The following is a 12,560-nucleotide window of genomic DNA, read 5'->3' on the forward strand; positions in this document are numbered from 1 at the left end:
ACTGAGAAATGATTTCGGACCTAACTTATTCTCTCTCTTTCTTCCCACTAGATCGGGACACCTCAGAGGACATAGCAGGCGAGTAGAAAAGCCAAGGACGAACAAAATACCCGTGGCATACAGGTTTTCACACCGAGCCATCAATACTTGGAACCTGCTGCCTGGAGCAGTGGTGTCCGCACCTTCAATTGACTCTTTCAGGAGAAAACTGGACACTCACAAAAGCATACTAGAAAAGGAATAACATAGGCCGTAGGCCTTCTGTCCTTACTACACAAATCTGAATCTTATGGTACTAAATGTTGTAATTGACGGAGGTTGAACTTTGGATATGGTGGGCTTTTGATTTAGGTAGTGTTTTAAAATTTTTTGGGAGTTTTCAACGTTTATCTGGACACTAAGGGATTTGACTGAATTCAATCTATTAAGAGGTAGTCGTCTACTTTTCAACTTAATTTACTCTAATTCCTGATGAGATGCATAGCGTGTTTTGAATAATATTGTTCAAAACATCATGCTATACGAAGGCTAGTAATTCTAGTATCTAGGACTTTTGCACTGAAGCCTATTTGTTGCCATATTTCACATGCCGACCAATTAAACTGTATAGGAATGCGGGGATTATTATTAGTAAATACCCTTAAGCCTCGTAAATAATCCCATATGGGATTAAGTTGTGTGTAATTACGTTCATCCATATTGCTAAATAGCAATATAGTTTGTATAAGTTCGTAAATAAAAAAGCTTCAACCCTCATTCCTAACTCCTAATACTGATCCTAAATTTGTTGTAGACTTATTAGGCCATTGAAGCTTCTAAGGGTCATTTGAATGTCGTCCATAGATTTCTGCACCACCAGCATTCTTCACAAATAATACTCTGATGTATAGGGTACGTTTCACACTGTTCATAATCATGGCCCTTAAAGGAATTGGTGTGATCGGGTTTATCTGTCCCTTACGTTGTAAATTCCGTAGTATATAAGCGTGCAAAACTCCATCACTCGATAATCATATTCTCAAGAAAGTTATTAAAATGGTCCTTCAATTCAAAACGGCATCTTTTCTCCCATAGTACACAGGTTTTTCCTCTATTATTGTGACGGTAGCCCTTTGTTGAAAGACCTTCGGAACTTTCTACTTAGTAGTACCTAATTTTCAGTACTGTAAACAATATTTTTCGTAACCGGAAAGGTTCTTGGATTTCAGATGCTCCTTTTTTTGGGACTGAATCCGAAACAAAGTGTTGAAGCAAGTTTAGATCTTTAATGGTTCATATAATAAGCGATCATTATCACAGTGTCGTTAATAGTCCTACGATGTTGTCCCGATGCAAAATTACCTTTCTCTTAGCTTCTTGGTTGATATATATGAGGTAGCTGAATTCCGAAACACGAAATTCAGTGATAAAGACGGACCAATTTTTATATCTTGTAAATAATCTCTCATTTCATCCTTTGATTTTGTGTATTTTTTTATTGTCTTAAACTGTTATGTGGAAGTAAATCGTTCATTTCGTTTGTTAATGAATCGGTGTAGGCCGGTTACACAGTGTTGTTAATGGAACTCGAAAGTTCAGTGTATTGTGGTATGTTTGTGTAGTGATTACATCAAGTCAACTTTTGTATCATTATTTGCACATGGATCGCAAATATTGCGAAAATGGTGGTAACTTTGAGGTTTGGTAATAACCCTGTAGTTGATAGTGGCTCAAACCGTAGAATGTATCGAAACGTTTAGTGTGAGACAAATCATTGCACACTCGGATCTAGTTTTGAAACAATTAATGTTTGTGCAGGCGAACATCAGTTAGCGGTCAAACGCCATGATATATCCCCGCTTATATCAATTTGTATGGACAACTGTGGACATACATTCAACTAGGAAAATGTTGGGATCTTAGATAGAGGGAATCCTAAAATCACCAGAGAACCTTTAGAAGATTGGCACTCAGGTCAACTAGCAATCAACAACCACATTGAAATCTAGCCAATTTATCAACCAATCAGGAAAATTGTGGACAAATATAAGACCAAAAAGTCAAATCAATGGGAGATACGGTCGAAATAAAGTAGACAACGACAGGTTTAAGGTAAACAAGAACCAATTAAGATCAAGGTGTACAGGACAGGTTGGGAGTCTTATGTAAAGAAATTCGGACGCTTCACTTCTACTTGAAGTTTGTGCTGGTGATGTTCAGAAGAACGATGAAAACTCTACGACCAAGCCATTCAGCCCAGACTTTTCTGTTCACAAGCCTTATTTTATGAAAATCATCAAGACGTCATTCACAAAACTAACTCCTTTCTCGTTATAAGAAAATTCCCATCCTTTCTTAAAAAATAATATAATTGACGATGGAAACCAGTCAGATGAGATTAGGTCCACTTTCCAGACCATAGCTAGTATTTCTCTGGTGATACTATAATTTATGGACTACCTCGGAGCGACGCCAAAGTGACCTTGAGGATGTCCACCTACTTGCTAGGGCTAAATGTGAGTTATAAACGTGTGAGGAATGAGGACTATGATTTACAGTTGATGGTTAGGGTTAGGAATTAGATTTAGAATTCTCATCACGAACTGACATAAGATAAAATGCCAAAACGCTCTTTAACCAAATAAACGGATAGATTTCGCGCCGAAATACAAGATCTGTTATCCCAAATATGATTGCTTGGTCCATAAATTATAGTCTCGCCGTTTTGTTCAGTTTGGCTACCAAGACTGGACTACTGTTCTCAAAAACCTATAAATTCTGCCTATCAGAAGCCGCCAATTTCTCTCGGTTTAGGTTAGCTTCAGCCTCATTAAGAACCGACAGAGAGTTGCATGTTAGACGATGTCTATGCCTAAAGTCAGTGATTGCTAAAAATAAACGGTTATTTAAGTATATTTGTACCAGGCGATCATAAGTGTTTATTCGCTGAAGTGGGACACTCTAAGACTCACTTGAATGTCTTTCAGTTTGGTTTAAACTACCTACTCGGACATTAACATTAGCTGCTACGATTACTACGTTTAACGGTTTATGCCTCTGAAGGTTTGAAGGCTTTCCATAGAACTTATCACTTCATCCAAACTGCAGTCAGTGGGTGTGTAGACTGAGCCAACGTCTTAAGATACGTTTCGGGTAGAGAGGAAGTAGAAGGGTTGATAGTAAGGAGAGGAGAAATATTAGGAAGTGAGAGAGGAATTCAGTCGTGAACGAGGTGGTTTAGGTTGCTGTTAGAGCTGTGTAGGTGATTGTCTCTTCCTGGTTGCCAAACACGTGGAAGGACACTTCTTCATCTACTAAGGGCGAAAACTGGATTATCAGTAGCGTCAGCAAGCTGATAGCATAACTATTGAGTAAAAGGACAGATACTTGAAGCCAATCACCCAGGGTCTTTTTTGGGAGTAATTGTTGATAATTTAAGTTTCTGTATGTTTAAGGCTTTACAGGCGGCAAAGGTAATCCATCGGGTAAATTAAGGTTTGTGGACTGATGTCACGTTATGGTTTGACCGCCCTTAACTTCTATCCGTCTTCGACACTAGTTAACACTGTGCACCGTGGTAATCGGTGGTTAGGCATGCGTAATACTTGACCCAACCATCTCAGTCGATAAAGATTCACAACCTCATCAACTAATTTACCATCATTCCTTGATACCCTTAGTCTAACCTCACTATTGCTTACATGGTGATCCCAGCAGATGCAAGCAATATTTCTAATGCATCTGTGATCGAATACTAGTAGCTTACGAGTATCCTCTACTCTTAATGGCCACGTTTCGCAGCCGTTAAGTAGAACTGAACGAACTGCCGCACAGTATGCTCGTCCCTTAATTGATAGACGGATATCTGGCCTTCGCCATAGGTGACGTAAGTTGGCAAAAGCCGAAAGAGCTTATCGAATCCGTGCAGAGATTTCGTCAGACACCAACCCATTATGGCTGATCAGACTTCCAATATAAATGTCGTCAATGCTTCACTCCCTATCCTTAGTTTAGGTATTGACGCAGGCCAGTCTTGAAGCAACAGCTTGCATTTAGAGGGGGAGAAACGCATCCCAAGCATCCTGGTATTGTTGCTCAGTGCTACCAAAAGACTGCATATTATCAGCGTCTTCACCAAACAGGACTACGTTATCTGCATATTCTAAGTCGATAAGCGGACCTCCTGGTTAGAGATCGATTCCCGAAAATTCAGACGGGAACATTATTTTCAGCAGTAGGTCTATGATGAAGTTAAACAAAAATGGAGAAGCTGGATAGCCTTGCCTGACACCACTTAAGGTTTCGAAATCAGATGACAGCTCGCCATAAGCCCTGACTCGACAATTAGTGTTCGAGTAAAAAGCCTTCACAAAGTTCATGTACTTCTGAGGTATGTGGCTTTCAACGACAGACACCGCTACAGAGCCTACGGTCTACAGATTCAAATGCTGCTTTTAAGTCAAGAAAAACTATCATTATTAGACGCCGATAAGCATGCCTGTGTTTTAAAATCTGACGAATGGTGAATGTGTGGTCGATGCAGCCACAACCAGGTCTAAAGCCATTTCTCGTATTTGCATAGTGATATACAAGTTAGATATTAATGGTTTTCTCATCATATCTAGCAGAGTAATTTATTTTCCATAATTTTTCCTGTAGATGTCATCTGAGAGGGGAAGCCTTTCTGAAGTTCAAATTAAACTTGTGGGTAAGTCTGAGGTACCATTTTTGCACATATGCTATGCACTTACTTCACATCAAATGTATTATAAATTAGATTGTACCATCACTCCGGAAATTTTATCGAAGACAACGTGACATGTGATATATATATATAAATATATATATCTCGATCCGAGTTGTCACAGTTCGTTTCGTTTGAAAAAAAGCGAATTAAGTCATCAGTCTTTAATAGTACTGTCTGAAATAGCGTCGCTCGAACGTTCTCAAACGCGTTTTACTTTTAGCTACTGAGTATCAGAATCAAGTCCCTCTTCACCTATTTCGGTTTGGCTAACTAGGTAATATCGTTAGCCTTCACATTTAAAGCTTGGCTTGGTGAGTGAGGCAATCAAATTTTAAAAAATAACTAATTAAGAATATAGTTACAAATATCTAATTTTTCATCGAAATCATAAACTGATCAAATTCCGAAAACTATTAAAAAACTGAAAGCACTGGACGGCCGTTTCATCCTAGTTTGGAGTTCCTCACCAGTGCACATCCACGACCCCATAACATGGAATCAAACTGAGGACCTTCGATCTGACACGTGAATGCTTAACCTGTAGAACTTTGAGCCGAGACTCAATGAGTGTAGAAGTGTAACTTGAATCAATGAACAATATTGCAGGATGATTTTTGATTGTGTTAGTTGGGCGAATGTCTCATATTGGAGATGGATTATCACCACTGATCATGACTTTTCACTAGAACTCCCTAAATTTCCTCTCGAAACTAGTCACTAATGAGTACATGAAAAGATAATAGAAGATTGTTGTGCGGTATCGTGGTCTGGTTGGGGTTGGACGTCAACACCGTTAGATACCAGCTCAGTGGTCTAGAAATCAAGCGTTCGGTTTCTGTGTGCAGAATCATGGATGCGCACTGCCAAGGAGTCCCATTCTAGGGCGAAGTAGTCGTTCGGTGCTTCTAGGGTTTCAGTGGTGGTCTAACCTGTATCAGTTCATGATATCTATGAAATTTAATAATTTCCACAATCCCATAACGAATGTTTAATTTTCACGTCATTATTAGTGTAAGGGTTTGATAAATTATGACTAACAGTCCCGATCTGAACATCAGTACTACAATCTTGGTCGCCGATAGAATAGAACACACTCTCATTATTCCACTATTAACCATTATTCATCTATTTCATATGCGCTTCTCCGATTTTTAATTCACATAAAACACCATAATTACAACGTACCAAAATCTATAAATTCCAATAGATAGATAAGTAGGTTGACTTTTTATTGCAAGAAGTGAGCAACTTATTGTTAATTAACTCAGTTATCGATCGTTAAATGATGTAACAATAATTAACAAATCGAAAAGGGGTACAATTGACAGTTAGGCTTATATGAGATTTTCATTAAACAATTATTTGATTTAATTACTTATCAGTATTATTCGCCTGAATTACTACTACCGTTATTCAGTTGTTATATTATCCCTTTCTCATTTTCCCCCTTAACAGCCAGATCTGCATTTGTGTGCGTGTATGTATAACTGTTAGTTTTCATTTAGATTGTTGGAAAAACAGTTAGCAGGACACAGGTTTTTTTCGTCCTGACACTCGTTAATAAGCGAAATGTGTATCTACAGTTTTCAAGTGAACACTGACACTCCCCTCTCTATGAACCCATTCAAGTCACACAGTTCAGTAGTCAATCAATGTCATATTGGTTACAATTGATGCTGTAACTTTTGATGTACGTTGCTTTTTAATTTTTTTTTTCAACCAATTTTTATTTTAATGACGTATAACTTATTTCAGTTAAACGTGCACATCTTGATCAATCATTGGATTGGAATTCATTGGCTAGAGTACAACTAAACAAGTGTAAATTTAATTTTACTGCTGAAGTTCTACCACCAGGAACATCTGCTATACCAGCTATAAATTCTATTCCATTCTATGTAACTCCTATTGTACGTGGTCCACGTCCTTATTTCGATCAAATTGTCAGTTTCAAAGCTGATGTTGATAGTATTATAGAATTTCGTCTTTCTGTACGTGATAGTAAACGTGATGAAGGTACTGAAGTTGGATATGGTCGATTTACTGTTCGCAGTGTTGCAGCTACCAATGGGAATCAATGTAAGTTCAATTACTGCCCCTTGTCATTATCATCGGTGTCTATCATCTTCATTTCTTATTTTCTTTGTGTTGTATATACATGATATTCAAACAACTACTTAGTAGTTTCTGGTTTCAGAAACTCAGTCAATTTGCTAAACTGTCGCAAATCAATTTGTAATCGTTTTTAAGTTTTCCCATTGTTGATATTTTGTTTTAATGTTAATCCATCTTAGTTCGCACATGTATGCATACTTTGTAGGTTGCCTCTATATGGCCATTGCGTCATAAGTTTCTATATTGTTTAAAGCGAGTTGTACTTATTTTGGATTTTGAAGTAGACGTCAACTCTGAAATGCGGGCACATTTAGCTGACGAGTTTAAAATCGAACGCAACATACGTCCTGGATTTCAATACTAACTACATTCCATCTATTCTATATAGACTTGTCATAAAATGACTATATTGAGGGATGCATGCATATCCCAAATTAGACTGATTCAAATTCAATCAAAAACACCTGTAATCAATTTTGTAGTATGCGAAAGATGTAGCTCATAATATTAATACGTAATAATGTACAGTTTTCTAATCACTTCAAGTGTCCATGACGTTGTCGTTGCTGTACCTTCTTCATTTGAGAAATTTGCCCGTAAAATGACTAGGAAAAAAGCTTTATATCTATCATCTTTTCAATAAATATACGAACTGAACTACTGAAGTTGTTGACTATAAATATATATCAGGAAATGATCAATAATATGTGACTGGGAAGCACCCACTACATTGAGTCAGTATAACGTTGATCCCTTGTTTTCACCCTGTTCCCAAAAATTGTTTTCTAAGTGATACCTTATATGATATCACATCCGGTTGTAAAGGATGTAGCCATTGTCCCAGAACACGAAAAAACAAAACCCACGATAGTTGAAGGAACAGAACGTCGTCTAATTTGGTTTGGACAACCGGATGTGATATCATATAAGGTATCACTTAGAAAACAATTTTTGGGAACAGGGTGAAAACAAGGGATCAACGTTATACTGACTCAATGTAGTGGGTGCTTCCCAGTCACATATTATTGATCATTTCCTGATATATATTTATAGTCAACAACTTCAGTAGTTCAGTTCGTATATTTATTGAAAAGATGATAGATATAAAGCTTTTTTCCTAGTCATTTTACGGGCAAATTTCTCAAATGAAGAAGGTACAGCAACGACAACGTCATGGACACTACGAAAAAAATGTAGTGACACGGAAGTAAAAATGTCTAAGCTTAAGATCACTTGAGTTTTTCGGTGATCAAGTGGAATGTCAGAGAAAGAATCTAAAGACTGCGTGGGAAAGTTTTGTGATGCTGTTCACAGCTCATGCTTGTATATTAGTTTGGTAGATTGACTGGGACATATAGGCTGTATGACCTTTGGTACTCATGATACCTTCATTCACAATAGCATCCGTTTCATCGTGTAGTCTCTCTCTGCCTTTGTTCTGTAATAACACCTCTTAAAAAGTACATCTTCCTTATTAGTTGCCTCACCTGTATTGGTTAAGGTGAGGTCATATTACTACTGTTATCTGAATTCGCAGGCAGTAGTATGGTTTCTTTTTCCAGTCCGACTTATCGGCTAGTTCACCTATATTGCCAGAAGAACCGGTGACCTATTTATCAATGAACAGCAACAACTTTAACACTAATCAATCGTCAAGTTCATCCTAACTAAGTGGCCAGTCAAAAGACAAAGGTAAAAAGCAGATCAATTCTCTGTTGTACTTAATTCAATTGTGACTCAAAGCTCATACAAAAATATACTTGAAATGTTCGATCAAATAACAACATTATGAGAAAATTGCACTGTGTGCATAATTAAGATATAGATGATACAAACCGGAGTAATAGGGGAATAATTAATTATTGATCAATCTAGAACAATTAAAGGTATGATAATGATTTATAGATTGAACGAAACCTTAGAAATCGGCAGTGATTATAACACAACAGTCCAAGCCTCTAATTACTAAACAATAAAAAATTTAAATAATAATTCTTAATATTACAATCCAGTGGCTATATTAACTTATTAGTTAAGTCGATAACGTGGTGGTGTTCGAAGCAAACCGTACTGCGTTGGAGTTCCCTAGTAAACATCAACTCTAGGATGGAGGTACATACAGCTGAAGTCCCTAATAGGATAAAACACACATCTTGAATTCCACTTCTAACCACCATCCATCTCTGCTTAAAATGCTTGTGACTTAGTGGTAATATCGAGGTAATCCGTACAGGATGGATCAATTACGGTCCTAAACATCAATCGGAAAATTCGAACAACCAATATAATACACCTCAGTATGATAGTTTCAAAAGTTATATTTCAACACTATTCACCCAATTATATCAGTTATTGAGATACATATCTTTACAATAGATTGTTAGATGGAACGTTGATTATTTTATGCTTAAATCACATTTACAATCATTGTTTTTTCTTACTTTACATTGAAACTTTGATTTCAGTATTCTTATTTTGCAATTGCTAAATTGTTTACTATTTAACAAATCAACAATTTTACTTTGTGGGAATATTCAATTTTGAGTACCTAAATGTTCATAGACTTGAATGTCTATAAATTACTTTGATCATGATAGTCATGTTAGTCAGTCCAAGTAGCTCATATCCCATACCAACACTATAAATTGACATTAAAATAAGGATGGATATTTAATAAGTTGAACTAAACGTACGAGCAATGATAATAAGAAGCATGTTTAACCATGTTAAATATTTGAATTATAATTTAGTAAGATATAATGATAAATGGTTTGTTTGTATGAAGGAATACTGGAATTCGAAATCTAAACGGGGGAGATACAACGTAAGTACATCTACAATTCTAACTCACATCATTAGGATAGTATTAATAGTAGTTGTAATAGTCGGTTAGTCTCATTGTTTTTCACACCATACATTTGATTTATAATTACTTAGTTCTTTGAATTTGTTCACATTTTTCTAAGTTACATTATTCTTGCCAACTACATATTAGTTGTTGTTTCTCTGTTTTCTTTCAGTGAGCAATTTGGCATTTTCACAACCAATTAAACCACTTCCATGGTTGCATAATTCTACTATTTCTTCATCGAGTTCATTAGGCAGCATTGATTTGTCAATTTCTGTGCCAATACGTGAATTAAGCAGTGCATTATTAGCTCAACATTTGTCTAGATCAATATCCAGAATAACAACCAATTCTGTAAGTTAATGATTTCATAATGTAGGAAGGAATTTTAACCATCTTTCTTATTTCTTACAGATTGTGATTACTGATATATTTTGAGATGGTTAAAAGAATTTTATCGTGCATTGAAAGTTCATTTCTAAAATAAAATCACGAACCGATCAAATTATTAAAAACTTGAAAGCACTGGACGGCCGTTTCATCCTAGTTTGGAGTTCCTCACCAGTGCACATCCACGACCCCACAACATGGAATCAAACTGAGGACCTTCGATCTGACACGTGAATGCTTAACCTGTAGACCTTTGAGCCGAGACTCAATGAGTGTAGAAGTGTAACTTGAATCAATGAACAATATTGCAGGATGATTTTCGATTGTGTTAGTTGGGCGAATGTCTCATATTGGAGATGGATTATCACCACTGATCATGATTTTTCACTAGAACTCCCTAAATTTCCTTTCGAAGATAGTCACTAGTGTGCGTATGGTATTGGTCAGAGTGGGATTGTTGAATATCATTGAAATTACGGACTGATCCAATTTTAACTTGAAAAACAAACAGATAATTTCAACTGGCGATAGGAATTTACCCTCACGTTAGGTACAAATATTTCTGAGGTTCTTTTGAGGATTGTTCGTGATGTGTGAGGTCATATCAATTGAGGGTGGAACAATAAACTACCATTAAATAAGAAACATTACAATTGTCATTATCATGAATTTAGTGAAGTGAGCATGTATTCCATAAGCGTCTACCGAAACGTGGTATCAGCCCCTGAAGTCACTAACTTCTGGTCTGAGCCATGTTAGTAGATGCAGACTACTTGTTTAGGGTCCGCGCGACTATCGTAACCAATGGTTGGAGAATTTGGGTAACATGACTCAATCGATCACAGTGGCGTAGGTGTATACACCTTCTGTTTTAAACCGTGAGACTAAAATTACTTCATACCTTTCTTTCTACGAACTAATTCTTTCTCCCTGTATCATATCCTTATATACAATCTCTCTTTTTAAAAAAATATATTACTACCATTGAAGTAACTGCTTCTATGAATTTGGTGTTGATCTTGTTGTGCTAATGAGGTATGGCAACTTGGTCCGATGCATATATGTGCCTGGTCCTACGTCGTAGCTTACTGACTGTCCATAAGCGTCCTAGATTCGGTCATGTGTAATGATCATTTAGACGCATTGTCTTTTGTTCAACTGTAACAAACACCCATCCAGCTCTTCCTAGTTTTTTAAATTGTTCTCAAGATAGAATATCTGGTTCACGCTGAAGATCAACTGGGAATTTTGTACAAAAGGTTTTTCACAATACTATTTAATGGATAAACATTTATGAGGACATCGTCATCATCATGATCAGGAACTTCATCAGAAAAGATCACATTTTTCTTAAGTATTCTTCAATAGATTTAAGTGTTCATTTTCTTTGCGTACATTGAATAAAGTACACCGTAATATAGAGTTTAGGGGAAAAGGTTAATCTCATTTGTGTAATATTTTATATCGCGTTAACATGTAAATGTGTTTGTGGTTTTTTATTTATTTATTTTAACACATAGATATTGGTACAAGGGGGCACCAGATACATATGCGCCACACAAATCTCATTCGATATGTGTGAGGGCTGTGATACTACCTGGGTGCCTAAACCGAAGCAGGTGGTTTTCTTAGGGGGGCCACTCCCCGAGCCTTCGACCTAAAGATCTGATTCACAAGACAGTGGAGCAACGTCAGTAGATGCAGTCCTATGGTAGACGGTGACCACCAATAGGTTCATACACCATTTGTTCTCTCGGGATACTGGAGGCTATGTGCACAATTGGTTTAGAATCTGGGTCTCCCAATTCCTTTAGGTGAACTCTCCGTGTCCACCAACCCGTTTAAAGAGTTGGACATTCGCTTTTCATCCTCTCAATTTCGTAAACAACACTCGTGTTGTGAATAGGACTTCCCTGTCAGTGGTTGTATGCACATGGCCATGGCTCAGAATCGATCACAATGGCGTCGGTGTATACACTCTCTGTCTTCTCTTAAACTAAGAGATTAAAATCGCTTCATATCTTTCTTTCTACGAACTAATTCTTTCTTCCTGTACTATATCCTTATTGCAATCTTTCTTTTATATATTACCACCTCTGAATTAACTACTTTTATGAACCCGGTGTCCATCTTGTTGTGTTGATGAGGTATGGCAACTTGGACCGATGCATATATGTGCCTGGTCCTACGTTGTAGCTGACTGACTGACTGACCTATTCGGAACCTCTTATACGAGTGTGACTACCGTGGTCTGGGCAGCTGACTAGTACCGATCACTAACCTTCGAGGATTTATGTAAAATGTGACTGGTATGAGATGTGGACGAACTTGTACAATGTGTTTTGCACTAAAAAATAGTTCCCTAAATAATAACTTTATCCTTGTAAAGCATGAAACTAGCAAATATAAGTTCTTGGCCGTACAATCATCTCACCGAAAAAATTCTTAGCGACTTTGATTTTAGTCGTAACAAAATAGTTT

General features: G+C 36.9%; 1 protein-coding gene across 2 annotated transcripts in view; it reads left to right on the forward strand.

Annotated features, from left to right (window-relative positions):
* The first annotated feature begins 317 nt into the window (after positions 1-317).
* The window catches only part of WWP1_3 (WW domain containing E3 ubiquitin protein ligase 1), a 64,759-nt gene continuing 52,516 nt past the window's right edge, over positions 318-12,560 (forward strand). The window contains exons 1-4 of one of the 2 annotated variants that reach the window (XM_051217128.1): positions 318-431; positions 4,639-4,687; positions 6,482-6,805; positions 9,862-10,043. In XM_051217128.1, coding sequence (XP_051065763.1) covers positions 4,639-4,687; positions 6,482-6,805; positions 9,862-10,043 — 555 coding nt within the window. In that variant the 5' untranslated portion in view covers positions 318-431. Of the gene's footprint in view, positions 432-4,638; positions 4,688-6,181; positions 6,417-6,481; positions 6,806-9,861; positions 10,044-12,560 lie in introns of those variants that run through there. The other variant, XM_051217129.1, reaches the window with a different exon arrangement.

The sequence above is a fragment of the Schistosoma haematobium genome, chromosome 6 (assembly GCF_000699445.3).
Source record: "Schistosoma haematobium chromosome 6, whole genome shotgun sequence".
NCBI lineage: Eukaryota > Metazoa > Platyhelminthes > Trematoda > Strigeidida > Schistosomatidae > Schistosoma > Schistosoma haematobium.